This window comes from Carassius carassius, chromosome 40 (assembly GCF_963082965.1).
Source record: "Carassius carassius chromosome 40, fCarCar2.1, whole genome shotgun sequence".
NCBI classification, from domain to species: Eukaryota; Metazoa; Chordata; class Actinopteri; order Cypriniformes; family Cyprinidae; genus Carassius; species Carassius carassius.
Window position 1 is genome coordinate 16,259,501 of NC_081794.1, and position 17,179 is coordinate 16,276,679.

The following is a 17,179-nucleotide window of genomic DNA, read 5'->3' on the forward strand; positions in this document are numbered from 1 at the left end:
TTTGCTCTTAATTCCGATTGGTCCAACGCAATAACGAAATCTGAGCAGGTCTAAAAACTGTAACTGTTGATGCTGCAACTTTACACTTTGGAAAAGTTATATATATTTTTTAAATATGAGCAGGCCTACATGCTGGGATTGGTAATGCTGCACTGTAATCATAGTTATTTATTTTATATTTTTTCATTATATTTGTAATGAATAAACCTTCCTAATCATCGGGAAGAAGGAGGCGGGAACCGGCGGACAATCAAATGAAACTTTAATAATCACAATAAACACAAAACAGCTCATCAGCCCCTCACGGACGACTGACGCGCACAAATAAAAATCAAAACACAAACTAAAATCCAGGCCTGGTCCTCTCTCGTCCTTCACCGTCGTCGCTCCAGTTTTATATCCTTCCATCTCCTGCGTGGGACTCGAGACCAGTGGGTCGAACAGGTGTCGTTCATCTCCAATCACTCCACCGGCCTCGCTCCTGTTCCCACGTCTCTCAGCCCCGCCCCACTCGTCACATACCCCCATCGCCCCTCACAGGCCGGGGGGTACCCATGAGACTGCACTCTACTCCCCCCCTAGCCCCCCCCCCCCACCTCTGGGGGGGACCGCTCACGGGGACCTGCGGGAACCTGGGGGTAGGACAGACGAGGCGAGAGAAAAGGAGATGGAAGGAGGAGCGACAGAGACGAGAGAGGGGAGAGAGAAGAAAAAAATAAATAAATAAAAATAAAAATTCCGGTTCCCAGACGCACTGCTGCTCGGCCCTCCACCAGCTGGGCTATCTCCTCCGCAGTGCCTGGCGGTGGCACTGGACGGCCCTCGGCAGACGGCACAACACTCCTCCGCCGCCCGGTGGACGGCGACGGCTTTTCCGGTTTTGGGGAGCCGGCAGGAGTCCCCCTATCCCTATCCATTCTGGCAGATGGCAGCAGGCTCCGGTCCCCTGGCGAACGGCGCCGACTCCTCCGCTCCCTCACGGACGGCAGCCGCCCCTCCACATCACGGGCGGCCGGCAGCGTGCTCGCCCGTCCCCGGCAACTCACTCCAGCCCACTGCCTCGAGCGTCCATGACGGCACACTTCCTCGCCAGCTTGATGGCACCGCGGATTCACCACAGCGGCGAGGGATCTTCAGCAGCACGTCCCTCCTTCTCCCGGGCTTCGGCACCACTGTAATGAATAAACCTTTCTAATCATCGGGAAGAAGGAGGCGGGAACCGGCGGACAATCAAATGAAACTTTAGTAATCAAAATAAACACAAAACAGCGCATCAGCCCCTCACGGACGATTGACGCGTACAAATAAAAATCAAAACACAAACTAAAATCCAGGCCTGGTCCTCTCTCGTCCTTCACTGTCGTCGCTCCAGTTTTATATCCTTCCATCTCCTGCGTGGGACTCGAGACCGGTGGGTCGAACAGGTGTCGTTCATCTCCAATCACTCCACCGGCCTCGCTCCTGTTCCCACGTCTCTCGGCCCCGCCCCACTCTTCACAATATTTTATGATATTGGTTTGAGACAGAGTATTTTATTTAGTGGAGAATTTTGCAGCAGTATTTTATTTCTTATTCTTTTTTAATTTTATATATATTTTATTAAAAAGGTATTTAAAAAAAAAAGTGTAAACAAATTGTTAAAAGTTTATAGTAATGAACAACCTGCAGTTTAATGTTTCCATTTCTTTCCCTTACTGTACCGAAAATGAACCGAACCATTTAAAACCGAGGTACGTACCGAAAAGTGATTTTTGCGTACCGTTACACCCCTAATTCACAGTGTACTAATTAAGCTTTTAATGTGATGTTAACTTTAAAGGTACACTAAAATAGAAACAACACAAAAGTTATTCAACATGAAAAGCAATAGAAATATAGTAACTAAGTCATTAAATCAGATAACTGCGCTTGAGGGCTGCGGGACACATGACAGATAGTCTATTCATTCCTAAAACTTGTTAATTCGTTCCAACGACTTATTAATTTGTGGCAATTGTCCATGTTTCATTAATTTTGTTCCCTAAATAACCTATGATTTAACTGAAATAAGGGAACAAATTAATAAATAGAATGAATTCTTAATTCATGAAATCTTTAATTTCCCTTCCCATGCTTACCACACACAGTAAGAGATGCGATTAATAGTGAAAGATAATAAAAATAAACCTGCGGAATTAGAAGATTTAAGGAAAAAAAAAAATGGCAAACCACAACAAAGCCACATTAATGAAGGCTATCTCGAACGGCATCCAGAGGTAGGGGTGCGCGATAAATATCATCCGATAATTAATCTCGTCAGTAAAGCCGGTTCTCTAATCAGCGGTAAATTCCATCAGGTGTGTGATTTCACATAGAGCAGCTGTTACTACACAGTTGTTAAAACCGTTGTTAACTGACTAGCTGCGCAAATAAACCCTGATAATGAACATGGATTTGCGCAGCTAGTCAACACTGTGCCGGGAGAGTCAGACCTCATGCTCACGGGGCAGCACTGGTGACAACATCCAACTGGATCATAGCTAATGTTTATCCAAAAATGTTTGTCAGTATATATATTCTATGGAAAAAAGCCACTATAAGCATCTGAAAGTTGCTAAATCTAGCGCTGAAGTCGTGCTTGTGTGTGTGTGTGTGGCACCAGAGCTGATGGCAGCAGGCAGTGGATATTAGTGGCGGGCGGTCAGTGGATATTGTGGACGAGTTCTTCTGTGTCATCATGTTCTACAGTTTGTCTCTTAACTTTCATGCTAAGTAACACATACAGCCGTGTCCTCGCCACAGTGCAACAGTGAAAAGAGACCCCTCTCAGACGCAGTCCAAACATTATTTAAACAACGGTATTGCGGTATTTTAAAAATTCCTATTATAAGAAAAATAAACAACGGTATTAGGTATGAACCGGTATACCACCCAGCACTAATCTGAAATAGCTGTTGGACAGTAACAGCAGCACAACATTTTTGATCAGTAAGTATTAAGTGTACAATGAATAACAGACACAGGATGGCCAGATGGGGAATATACAGCAGATCTGTGGTATAACGTACATGTCAGCAGAACTGAACCACTGATTCAGATACTATATAATCTAAAAGCAGCAGAGCCATTGTAAAATGAACACCTAAGCTTTGATACACTGCAAGATATAGTGATGACAAATGTATTATTGCTAACTGTGCTCGGCTGAGTATGACCTTCACATCACATTGTTTTAAACGACTGAATTGCTCACTTACTTCACCCTTAGTTAATGATGGGGAACCAAGTTTAATAAAGCACCAAAATTCAGAAAATTAGACCATACTAATTTTCAGACACAGGAATCCAAGCATTGTCATCTAATTGTAGAAATAATGCATATACAAACAAAAACAGAAAAAAAAGAAAAAAAATATAGAATAATAATAAAAAAAAAAATTCTAAAACAACATAAATAAATGTAACTGCGCATGCACGCTTTTGTGCTCCAAACTTAACTTCCGGTAGACTTCCACAAAGAATCAATAACAACAGCAAATTCCCTCTAGAGTAGATCATTTCTGATAAGCAAAATGTTTGCTCCATAAATCAGACTGGCTTGTTGAAAATACAAATTCATTCTCTGCCAGCAGGAGGTGCTTTTGGAGTGGCAGACATAGAGGTTTCTCCGGTAACGGCTGTACATAACGCAGCACTCTGCTCACAAATGCTGCTTAATCAGGCAAGAAGAAATGGGTTTGCATTTCAGGTCTGACGCATTCGCATGTGTATGAATGGAAACAATGGAATAAAAAGTGTAGGAATAAAAAGTGTAGGGTGACCGTGGCTTAAGTCTATGGCAAACACTGTTGCTAGGTCTGTGCAATTAATTGAAAAAAATTTTTTATTTGTTTATTTGTTACTGATAGGCTAGTTACATAATACTCTGCTGTGGTATTGAGAATTGTGAAATTTTGCTGGTCTCTACAATTTAGATGTCATAGCAACCTTATTTAAAGGAAATATAATATATATCCACAGAAATCTGCTACAGTGTATAAGGGAGGGGGACAGGGGTTCGAGTTTTCCCAGGTCTGTGACTCGTTTAAATGATTCAGAGTCGACTCTCTTTTGAAAGACAATACACGGTGCACTTTCAGATTTAAAACTTTGCAGGATGCTTTTATTCACTTAGAGCTGTGTTACACACCGCATAAAAAAGGTAATTTAAAAAAAATCCAAAATATGGGCACTGTAAATAAATAAATAAATATATTAAATTATTACCAGAACTTTTACAGGCCTGAGAAAAGACACACTCTTGACATTCCTTGATATTTCTAGGGTTTTCAGGACCATAAAAACTTAAAACTCATATTAATTTAGATTTCTGTAAATCTATCCTTGAAAAACAATATTAAATGCAGTTTAAAGTGGACAATAATTATCATATTTGCAGCAGCTCAAAACTTCTCACATCACATTCCGAGACCTCCCTTCCCTCAGTTTCGACCTCACCATTAGAGAAACAACAGCAATGGAACAGTAACATCAGGCCACTCACTGGGCCAGTTAACACCCAGACATTAGAAACCTGTTCTACCCCTGCAGTTTAGATGTCCCCCTCCACAAACACACACACACACACACACACAGCAGTTAAGCTTGCCAGACTAATGAAACTTGCTACTACCAAGACTTCTGCCAGCAACATTTACTTCATCAATATGCAATCCTTCCTCTGCTTTATATTTTATTTTTGCACAGAGAAGGTTGTCTGACAACCTCACTGAATTAGCTAGTCCTGTTGTTTAATACTCTGCCTCTAAAAGTTAAGAAGCCACATGGTTAAACCAAACTGCATGTTCAACTTGATCAAGAACAGTTCAGGCCTTATTTAGATGAAAAAAAAAACATCTAAAACAATACGTTCATCTTGAAAAATCGGATTTCTATTTGATTGGTTATGTACTGCATTAATAAATTGACCACTAAAGTACATCTCTGCAAAAAGAATGCAAATTTAATCCACTACTCCCACGTTATGCTATTAAAACTATTTTGGATTTTAAGTCTATGGTCAAGCCAGTTGAAGGCAGCAACATTTTCTGTTGAATGTTCTCTTCTGCTTTCATGTGGATTACAGTTTTCTTTAATTTCCGTATGCTGACATAATTGTGTTTGAGAACCAAAATTTATCTAACGTAAACAGCCAGATGCACTTACACTTGGCTGAGCCACATCTTGCATGAGTCTCAAACCACTTCCTGACGTTTTCGATGCTCAAATTCATCTTGCAGGTCATTTAAACATGGTCATGATATCTACCCCATCAGTAAAAATGCATTAAGAGCCCAAGTGTAAATATATGTTTGTATTAAAAGCCATGCGATCACAGTTTAATGATTACTGTGAGACCAGTTCATGTGTTTAAAAGACATATGAGCTTTATTTTAGACCCATAAACAGGTGATGACCTGAAATGATCCATTTCACATCACCTCAGTTCAATCCACCTGTGATTTCTTCTCCACTTCAAATGGGTATGTTCAGTATTACATATTTCACCAATCCCACAGGACCTCCAAAGAATACATTCCCTACTGTCAGTACATATAAGACATGGAATTTAAAGGAATGTAGGCATTCTAATCTCAGAAAAGACATGCTATCAGACCTCTGGGAACTTTAGTTAAAGCCACCATAAGGCATTGTGTTCCTCTCATGTGTTAATTACTTGCACACACACCCATCACCCATCAAAAGAGAGAACAATCAGTGAAAGTGACGTGACATTCAGCCAAGTATGGTGACCCATACTCAGAATTTGTGCTCTGCATTTAACCCATCTGAAGTGCACACACACACACAGAGCAGTGAACACACACACACACTGTGAACACACACCCGGAGCAGTGGGCAGCCATTTATGCTGCAGCGCCCAGGGAGCAGTTGGGGGTTCGATTCCTTGCTCAAGGGCACCTCAGTCGTGGTACTGAGGGTGGAGAGAGCACTGTACATGCACTCCCCCCACCCACAATTCCTGCCGACCCGAGACTCGAACTCACAACCTTTCGATTGGGAGTCAGACTCTCTAACCATTAGGCCACGACTTCCCTTGGATCGTGTCCAGGACATGGATCGTAACGTCAGCCTGTCAACTGACACTGCGAGACGACAAGTGAGTGTGTTGCGTAAAGAGGTCAAGAAGAGGGGAGTCAGAGAGTGCAGACAGGGCACTTCTGAGCAGTGATATCTGACACAGCAGATCACAAGTCTCAAACAAACCACAGTCTCCAGCGTTTCCCACAGGGGAGCAGGACTCTCCGAAAACTCTCAGTACCTATTTGAATGAAGGTTATATTTGGATTCATAATCATTTCATTACTTGAATATTTTATGATTTCACTATAACATAGTTGCTCTGGGTCAAAGAATAAACTATAACACTATAGTTGCTCTGGGTCAAAGAATAAACTATAACACTGCTTTTACATTTCAATGGGCTGTTGCTAAGGAAGATCCCAGAGGGCTGAACCCTCAAGACCAAGTTATGAAAACATGCCATGAAATGCATAATAAAGTTTATTCCGCTTTCCACCGTTTCTCAATTTTGCCAAGAGCCCTTATCAATGTTACAGACTACAGAATGTCCAATATGAACCATATGCACATGATAACAAAACAATCTACATTATACAATCTATACAAAATACAATCTATAACTATAACATCTACATTTTATTTGAGTATTAAATGTATTTTTACTACACAGGAGATATATTTACATACACACACATACATATGATATACATATGTGTGTGTGTGTGTGTGTTTGTGTTTATATAAACATTTTGGTGTTTATATAAATTAGAGGGAGAGAAAAATGTATAAACATTTACAAACTTCATAAAATAAATGCATATACACATTTATAAAAAGATTTAAAAAAAGGAGTGACACAATGGGACACAATTTACATAATAGTGTGTATCTAACATACCTAATAGGTCTCACAACAAAATAGGTCGTAGGACATACAGTAGTTGTAGCAAAAACAGCGGAGACCAGAACGTGGCTTCACTAGCTGTCACTAGGTGAAATTAAATAAAATAATCGAATACACATTCACTTTATTATACTTAATTGGGCACGTTAAGCAAACCCTAGTTGAGCATTTTGGATGACGGAGTCTGTCCTGCTGCTCAGGGCGAACTCACCCCCGGTGATGTCAGTGTCAAGCTCCGCGTCAGCACTCTGCTGAAATAAAGCCGATCCCTTCCATGCATCAAGAATAGCAGCTCGTTTCAGTGTTTGTTTGTCCGGTTGAGCTCAACTGTCGGGAGCACTTGACACGGAGAGCTCGAGCTGTCAAGTGCACCGACCGTTGGCTCGAACAAAACAGGACACACAAAAACAATGAAAAAGTCAATACTCGAGTTTTCAAAAGAACTTATTAGTCTCCCGTCAGACACTAAACATTTAAGATTTTTTGTCATGTTTATATATAAACAACGCGGTAAACGTTTTTCTTGCGGTATCGGAAGAGAAGTAAGTTATTAACATTACTCACTCGAGCAGTTTATTATTGTGTTTTGGGAAATCCAGTAAGACGCCTTGGGGTTCTTGGGTAGTCACTCTTGAAAAAAAAAAGCCTCCGCTTTGCTTTTAAAAGGAAAAAAATAAGAATTTAAATAAAATATCCCAGGCTCGGAGTAGGTCTTCGAGTCCAAACTGTTTTTCTTTTCAGGCTAAAAGCGTCGTACAATCTGCGTTCAACGCGGCAGGCGGGCGGAAGTAATCTTTTACTTGATTGGACAGTTAACTAAAGTAGGGCGGGATCACAGTGTAATCCTAAAATATAATTGGCGGTTACATAATCAATCAAATGCCACACCTGCCCTTATTCTACGAAATAACGCTTTATTATAAGAGGTCTACCGACAGACTCTGCATACGCAAATAAATCATACTGACACTTTTCATTGCTGTTGTGTATAAAATGTTATTTTCTAAAAGGATTAAAGTTTCGAGGAATGAAGTAACCGTTCCTCTCTAGAGTTTAGACAACAGTACACCTGTCTTTCCTGTTCTAGAAGCACATGACCGCCGGGTTTTTTTCTATTTAAATATCTTGCCTATTTATCTCTAGTAACTTGAATTGATCCGTCTCGACACGCTGGTCCTTGTTGTCTCACTCAGTGGTTTTCTTCAGTGAGGAAATGTATATGGCAGACTGGTTTGACAAGTTTGAATTAGACAATGCCTCATGGCTGCAACTAAGGTTAAGTCTCTATACAACAACAACAACAACAACAACAAAATGTTCAGTTGATCTGATCAGAACAAAGAACTATAAACATTTTGTAGGCAGTGGTAAGTTTAAGAAAGATAGAAACAAAAAAAATTGTTTGTCACTTGAAAAAAAGGCAGAGAGCCAGAGCTGCTCTTCATTCTGACATGCTTTACAGAGCCCGGCTCTCAAAAATAAATAATATACAATGTCGATTTAACGCTTGAGTAATTAGGAAACAACGCAACACCATTACATTAAGAACTATCACTACAGCACCCCCTCGTGGCCAACAATCGCTGGCTTTGATTATAAGCACAAGAATCAAAGGCTTACAGTGCTTATATACAGTACAGTTTAGAATGATTAATTATTGAACCATCAAAAGTATCAGTGTAAAACAAAAATGAAAACATGAAAAAACATTTACGCAACCTTTGTGTCTTCCAAGATGTAAATGAGTTTGTTTCTTTATCAAAAGAGTTTTTGTGAAATTTAGAATTGCATTACTTGTTCACCAATGGATCCATTGCAATGAAATGGGTACCATCAGATTGAGAGTCTAAGCAGCTGATAAAAGCATCACAATAATCCACAAGTAATCCACACAACTCCAGAGCATCAATGTCTTGTGAAGTGAAAATCTGTTTGAAATAAGCAAATCCATTATTAAGACTTTTTCTCTCTTTTTTTAACTGTTTCTCTCTGGCTTCAATATGTCAGAGGACAACGGGATATTATCATGTTATTTTATTATTATTAGATTTTAAATGACAAAAATTACAGTAATAGCGTGACTTGTTGCACTTGCACTATTGCACAGGTAAATGAGTGAACTGATTCTGCAAATTGTAAAAAGCCACAAACAGTGCTCATAGGATAAAGGCCACAGACAATCACTGTGCTGATGGACCTGCTTCCATTGTTAGAATAAAGTGTGTTTTCAACAAGCGAATTAACATGACATTGAAAACCGAGAGGTCATGTAAAAGGTTCTTTCAGAGCATCAACAGAGTCCAAAAACCTTGAGGATATTTTTTATATAATTTATAGCTTTGTTTAATGTATTTGTAATAATTGTATTAATGAACCCATAATTTTATTAAAAGCTTATCATCTATCTAATCATAAGTAGAGTCAGAGTGCATTATGTCTTTTCTTCCCAGTCCTCTCTACAAAGTCAAAATAAGCGGAAAGTGAAATTAATAACTGAAATGACGATTATTAAATTTAATTCATTAGCAAGGTACCTCATGTGTTTACTTAAATGCACCTCTGGTCAATCTGGTCAGATTTCTGTTTGACCTACATGAAGACCAGTATGATGCTTAGCCCAAAAATAAATATAAAAGTAAAATAGTTCTGTCATATGGGGAGAACTACTAAAGACCAACATGATTTCATTACATAACCAAGACACAAAGCTTGAAGGCTTATTCTGGAGTATCTCAAAGATGAGATCTTTGGGCTTTAAAAGCACAGAACAATAGGACATTCACACAAAGCACCAACGTTAATGTCTTAGGGGCTTAAAAGAATAAACATTGATATATATATATATATATATATATATATAGATTTGATTGTATCGATATAGAACAAAACAACTAAACTGAGCTAAATAATGACACAATTGTCTTCTATAGATTTTCCTATGCTCTTTTCATAAACTGAACATCTTTGCAACACGGACGAATTGAACTGAACTGAATCACCACTGACCTCTTGAGCTGAATATTACATTATTGTCTTCTGTAGAGCTGCTTTATAGCTGAAAATAACTCATTAAGGAATTGATGGACTTTGCATTATATTACTTTCACTGAACTAAACTGAATCAACATTGATCTTACTTGAGATAAATAATGATACAATTGTCCTCTCTAGATCTGCTTTATCTGATGAACGTTTCAAATAAATTAAAATTGAATCAAAATGCAACTAAACTGATTTGAATAATGAAAATTATATTCTGTATAGCTGCTTCAAAGATTAAATTGAAGTCATTTCATATTTTATGATTTTTGCTTGAATATTCAGTCTTAATTTTATGTTTACCTCTGTGTTGCTGCTTTGAAACAATCTGTATTGTATATATAAAATATAATAAAATATATAAAATAAAGTACTATGCAAATATATGTGACTTGACAGGTTTAGAAATCTGGAATACCTCAGATTTTAATGCAACTGGAAATATGTATGACCTGCATACAGACTGCTGTCCACCACACTCTCCATTATATTTGGCAGATCTGGCACAAAATTTGCATAGAAAACCAGGCAAGGCGCTGCTCTTCTGAAGGTTCTACTGAACAGTGTTCTATTGAACAGTGTACTTGGCCATTCAAAAAGTGAACGCACAAGTATCTTTTCCCAGAATTCCCCAGATTCACTTGTTTCAGTGAGTCATAGTGCATCAGGTCCTTTCTGCATTCATCTGTGACATGCGCATGCACATGCACTGGCTCCACATGTCCAGTAGATGTCAGTAGATTATTGGGTTTTAATTCCAGCCACTGAAACGCAATAATTCTCAGCAGTCGAAGTAAAGCGCGAAGTGAGACTTTTCTGTGAGTACGTCAAGCACAATGATTTTAACCCAAAAAAGAAAGAAAGAAAAAACTGCTAACATTTATAAAAAATTCCTGCTTCATGCACTACTTCAGACCAATTCAATCCAGCTTCCGGAATGACCCGACAGTAGCCGAGTCGAGCCGAAGCGAGCCCCGGAATAACCCGGATTGAGGTGTGTGAGAGGCTGAGGTTCGCTGCTCCGTAGATAGGGGCAGACTTTTGGTGAATGTGTGAGTGGGAGATGGACCGAGGGCGCTCTAGCAGAAGCGAAGAGCGACTCCAATAGCCAGAACTATTGAAATAATATACGCGATCGGGTCGTCGATAGCCCACTCCAAATACAAAATAAGTCGCCCATCTTTCACATCTACTTCACACACACTAACACGGCATTGATGGTAATGTATGCAAGGAAACAACCGAGACTCGGCGATGGGTAAAGAGCTCTGTTTTATACTCCGATGTTCCTTCTCCGCTTTGACAATCCGCCATTTTTAGCCAAACCAAAATAAGTAGAAACTTGAGGCAGCCGATTCAGCTGTTGCAATTTCTGCCACTATCCGTGAAGATGGGTTTTTAACTGTTTCTCTGTCTCTTTTTCTTGTTTTGTTTTATAGGTGCACAGACCGAAGGGATTCTCAGCCCTATCAGGTAACTTAGATCTGAAACAAATAAGATTAAAATGGGAGTAAATCTAGTGCAGGCTTTTGAAGCAAGTTAGGCCTCTTTGCGTAAAACACAGCGAAAAGTGCCTTATTACCACCAGGCTCGGTTTAAAATTACACACACAATTTCATTGCACTGTGAACATGAATTTGTGCTGTCATAAATCGCCTGCCCGTCGAATTTATCATGTTTTAAATGCGCTAAGGGCGCTAGCGACTTTAACAGGCTAACGTTAGCTCGCTAGCGGCTACATCTCAGGCCTGTGTGCCACAGCGATTTACTTCGAAATTACCAAAATAATAACGTTTATAATCACCAATTCAGGCTTTAAATTATGCTACTTTAAAGAAACGGTTGTATACGTAAAATCAAATTTAGTGGTACGAGGTTGTTTTTAAACAATCGTCTTGATAGTTGCTAGAGAGTGCAACCAAATCCCAATAAAACGATTCTAAATAAAATCTACAACATCAAGAGATGCATAATTGTATGTAAAGCTGTAAGAATAATGCTAATAGGCTTTCCTGTGCTCAGTTTAGCCTTGAAAGGATGTATAAAGTATGTAATGACACACATTATCGTGCTATGAAGTATAGTCGTGTTTTGGAACATGTTGGATGATTGCTAGCCGGTATATCATCTTAGATCAGCAATAAACAAGCTGGTCAGGTAGCTAATGTCCATTGTAGACCAGCTTTAAACCAGTCCTCACTGCATGTGAGAGAGAGTAATTCTTCAGCAGAGTTCAATGTAGGAATGTCATGTTTTGACAGACTCTTAAGTACTCATCCAAGAGTCACCCTGATCACCGACATGAGAAGGTGCGTGACAGTAACAACGCCACTCCACCGTGCAAGATGCTGCGGCGATCAGACAGTCCAGAAAACAAACACATGGACAGCACCGGCCATGGCAGAGCAAAAGCCATCCATCCACACCGAGGGAGAGACAGAGAAGGAGGTAAGAGGGGACACCTGAAGTCATATTGATCATTTGATAAGAGGCACAGATCTGAGGCTGATACTGATGCCCAGATCAATGACACATCTTACCACATTCTTAATTGGTCCATAAGTGTTTCTATGTATATACAGTGATCAGATTGCTGTCTTAAGGGTAAAAAGACATTAAATGAAGTGGTACTTCCGGTATTGGCACCAGCTTCAGCCATTTACAAGCAAGCACCTGTAATCCAACCTTATGAATTATGCAATTTCATGGAGGAAAATGTAATGCTAGGTCTGTGATCAGAGTGTGCTTTTATCTCTCTTCATGGTCAGGGTCTATAAATTTTTATCAGATCAGGTACAAGCATGTATTTTTTTTCTGGAACTTTTTTGCTTTCTACATCTGAAGACCGTTTTATTGTTCAGAATAGATGAGCAGGCTTGAATGCCCACAAACATCTGAAATCAGAAATTGTGCTAGATCTAGAATTATTTCCATATCATTAAAAATATTTTGTCCTTCAGAATTCTTTGTTGATTCTATAGCAAGATTTGCCGAATGTTATTGGTATTGGCAACATTGCAAAATTTATTTTTTCAGTTTTGCTAGAAAGATTGTTTAGTTTAAATATTTAGACGCATGTATGATCCGAAAATGAAAATTCAAAATTATTCACCCTGACGTTTTTCCAAACCTGTATGTTTTTTCTTCTTCTTAAGAAGAGCACAAAAGATGGTATTTTGAAATATTTAGCTGGGAACCAAATACTTTTGGTGAACACTGTTGTTTGTTTTATGGACATTTTCAAAGTATCTTTTTTATGTTTTCGCTTTGTTTTGGTTCTTTATCCTTGTAAAACTGAAGCTTAGAGTCTTTGAACACTTTATAGGCCATGCTTGTAAGATTGATTTTGCAGTAAGATTAGCCGTAAATAGAAAATATGGTCATAAGATTTACCCACACTACCTCATATTTTTTACCAAATGTTGATACGTTGACATCAACAAACTAATGTATGAGGATTGGTAGAAGAAGCCTAAAGCCATCGATAGCAAACAATATCGTCTGTTTATTCTAAGTGCATGCTGGTCTGCCACTTTAGATTCTTGAGCTCGCTACAGCAGGATGGATTCTGATTGGCTGTTAATTTATTATCGTTCATCATCTGGAGAAAAATAGTTTTGAAAGTGATTCCAACGATATCATTTCTCTTTGTCTTTATCGTTTTAGTCGTGGTGTGGACTCTGCTATTCTTTAATATTGAGAAAAAAAATGTGAACTTTCTTTATAGTTATCGTCCTTGGTGTGAACGGGCCTTAAGTCTTATTTTACAAGGTTTCAGTACAAATAAAGTTTAACTCTATGTTAACCAGTGTCACCAAATTTAACCAAATGTTTCCTTAAAACACTGTACGCCATTGTCTGGATGAAGAGAGAGCCCTGTTCCAAAATTATGATTTTGGATGATCTAATGCTGTAATGTCAGGCTGGCAAATGCATTTTAGTTGAGTTCCACTGCCATCACATATGTTTTTTGAAAAATATTTAATACCATATTTTATCATTTAATTGTTTTTTTGTTTTTTTTTTACATTTCTTCTGCTGCTTCAACAGTTAATATTATTGATTTCTTAATATTGAAAATTACAGATTGAGTTAAGCAAATCCACACAAAATAAGATAACTTTATTAGCATCCACACCAAAAAATGCTAACATTCTGTATATTATAAGCAAGCCCTGCAGTTATGTTGTATGCTGCTTTAAATATTTGAGCTTGTCAAAGTTAGTTGGACTCTGATTGGCTGTATTCGTTGTTCATCAGTTGTTAACAAATCATTTTGGAATTTGATTGCAATAATATTGTTCCTGTGTCATTATTGTCATTTTTTTATCGTCATTAGCCAGGTTTCCATCCAAAGTTGTGAATTTAACTTGTGCGCCAAATTGAAATATTACATAAAACATTTGCAAGTAAAAACGCTTTTTCCGTCCAATTAGTCAAAGAGAACAAAATCGTCACTTCCTGTTAAACTGGCACTGTATATCAGTAAGAATATTAGGAGAAGCCACTGAATGTAATAATTTTCATATAAAATACATTACTTGCACCTCAGAGTGAGCAGATGGGAGAAAATGAATTGCGGACATTGGTTTCGGTGGTGGATGCCTTCTGTTTGAGAACGCATCGTGTAACAGTTCTGGGAGGCAGTTATACAGAAACACTTTAACAGACTTCTGCTCGTGCATTTCAAAACAACAACATTTCAAATGCTGTGGAACAAGATCAGTCCGCTGGTTAGTCAGGTTTTGCCGTCCCATCATACAAAGTCACTTTTTTATGCACGTTTAGGAATGTACTCGGCAAATGCATTTCCATCTCCTATTAACCCTTTTTTGGTCAAAAACCAACTCAAGCGACCGTAAAAACTTTTTTTGCTAATGAAGGGATTTTTATTTGAAATTTGGCACTTCCATCACTTTGTTTCTGTTGTGATACTTTAAAATGTGCATTAAAACAGGGTGATGGGAACGTCTATTTTGTCATGTCATTAACATTATCTTTATAGTTATTGTGACTTTTGTGAACCAGCTTTTAGTCCTTCCTGATATAATCACTTCAGATAAATCTTTCTCATTCCTTTTGAGTCAATTTATTAGTTTTTATCTACGTGCATCACAAGATGTCTTGACCAGATACTGCTGCTACTTATAAAGGCAGTTGAATCTAATCACTACATGCTGATTTGCTACTCTTGTTTAGATAAGGAGTAGATAATGAGATTGCTGCCAAATAAATGGAGCATCTAACTGAACAGTGTCAGTAGAATATGTTGAATTGAGTCAGACAGTTGTGGAAGCTGTACAATGCTTCAAATCTTGCTGAAGTAGGGATTCAAACCTATTTAAAATTTAGATGTTGTACATGGGAGGTTGCATTAGTTAGAAGGTTATTCTCTGTTTTGAAGATTTTCAAAAATCCTTTTGTATTTCATTATTCAAAAGTGATGAATCTACTTGATTTGTTACCTGGCTCTATGCCATTATAGAATGTTTTTTAATTATTATTATTCTTTTAGTACTACATCTTCTGAATCTTGGTGGTTTAAAAGCTTTGCATCAATCATTCATATTTACCAGATCTGTTATATAGGTCAAGTCTTGCATCTCATTAAAGAGCCACTCGAGGAGATAAAAGGGTAACTTGTATAGAAGTATGCTGACAGCATAATTAATTAGTTTGATGGTATATATGTATTTGCAATAAGCATAAATGCTAAAAGCAGTTGAGCCATGTCTCTAGCTTTGAATATTTTGTTCTTTCGATTCAGTTCAGTTTTGCCCTTGATTCAATTGAATATAGATTAATTTATTTGTTTGAGGTGAATGCACTTTTGTTAAGGAACATCTTTCATCTAATAAATTACACATTAATAATGTTTAAAGTTTAAATCGACAACAGAGCCCAAATTATTGCATTTATTTGCCATGTAATTTTATGTGCAACTCTCAACACTAAAATAACTCCAAACATTGTATACAAACATTTATATTGCACAAAGATTTTGTATGACCTCTCTAATGATATAATTTTCTTCTCCAAATTATTGTTGAAATATAATAATTTGAACAGTGGCTGTCAAATAGTCAAAATGGTCAAAATGGTCAAAAGTTTTATGAATATACAATATAGTGTTTGTCTGTAGCATTATTTGTCTATATAATGAGGTATGGCTTTTCTGATGAAAATGTAGCATCACTAGCAAAGTCATTATGATATGCATCATGATACAGGACTGGACTGAATTTCACCTCAGCAGTATTTAGTAAAACAGCTGTTTATTAAACAGTGAATACTGTAGTGCCATTTCTAACTATTGGCAGAGCAGGCTGTTGAGCTCTGCATTATGAAGCACCTCCATAGCTGTACCAAAGTACAATATAGGTAATTGCATAGGTTTATGTTTACATTGGGCACTCCCCATCAGTTACAATATTCTGTTTGCTTGCATCTTGTTTTTAAGCTCATTAAAAAAAGTACATATTCTGATAAATCTATTTTGTAATGTACTCATTCTAATATGTATTTTAAAAAAAAAAACTTGTGTGCTGCTTTCACCGTATCCAGCGCGCACACGCTCAGTCACTCACACAGATCACGTTGCAACCACACTCAGACATTCAGGAACAAACTCTTTATCTCTGCCCTGCAATTTTATTGACTAAATAGGTTAATTACTCAAGAGCTACATTATCTTTCTCAACAAGGAGCTGGTAACATTGTTTCTAAAGGAATTAAAGCCACAGGTTCACTGTTAATAGAGAAACGCAGCAAAAGGGTGGTAATTCATACGCTGCCTTTTTCTGAAGTGGAGATCTCTAAACTTCCAGCTAACCGGTGTTTTCAGAAAGCAAGAAAGTTTCTTTGCACATACACATGGTTGCCAGGTTTACAAAAATAAGTAACACACTTAGCAGCTATTTCCGTTTTGCGCAAGTGATAAGCTCTGTTTTGGGGATTATGTCTCTTAATATCAGGCAACCCAATTGTGTTCCTCTGTCCAGATTAATCCTTGCAGCCTATATATTATGCTATATTCATGGTTTTTAAAAACCCGTACATTTTTCTACTCCATTTTAAGCGTTGTTCTTGTATTCAAATTAAGCACGGTCCATTGCTGCACATGTGCCACTAGGGCTGGACGATTATGGCCTAAAATCAAAACCTCAATTAATT

At 38.0% G+C, this 17,179-nt stretch overlaps 2 protein-coding genes across 3 annotated transcripts in view; one reads left to right on the forward strand and one right to left on the reverse strand.

Moving 5' to 3' along the window:
* The window catches only part of LOC132122219 (MAGUK p55 subfamily member 7), a 159,255-nt gene extending 151,489 nt beyond the window's left edge, over positions 1-7,766 (reverse strand). For both annotated transcript variants that reach the window (XM_059532213.1, XM_059532215.1), the window contains exon 1: positions 7,532-7,766. The gene's annotated coding sequence lies outside the window, so the exon portion shown is untranslated. The remainder of the gene's footprint in view (positions 1-7,531) is intronic.
* A 3,263-nt stretch (positions 7,767-11,029) lies between these two features.
* LOC132122222 (WW domain-containing adapter protein with coiled-coil) overlaps positions 11,030-17,179 on the forward strand; it is a 36,390-nt gene continuing 30,240 nt past the window's right edge. Inside the window, exons 1-3 of the mRNA XM_059532216.1 lie at positions 11,030-11,264; positions 11,446-11,479; positions 12,268-12,454. Of these exons, the coding sequence (XP_059388199.1) occupies positions 11,224-11,264; positions 11,446-11,479; positions 12,268-12,454 (262 nt within the window). The 5' untranslated portion in view covers positions 11,030-11,223. The remainder of the gene's footprint in view (positions 11,265-11,445; positions 11,480-12,267; positions 12,455-17,179) is intronic.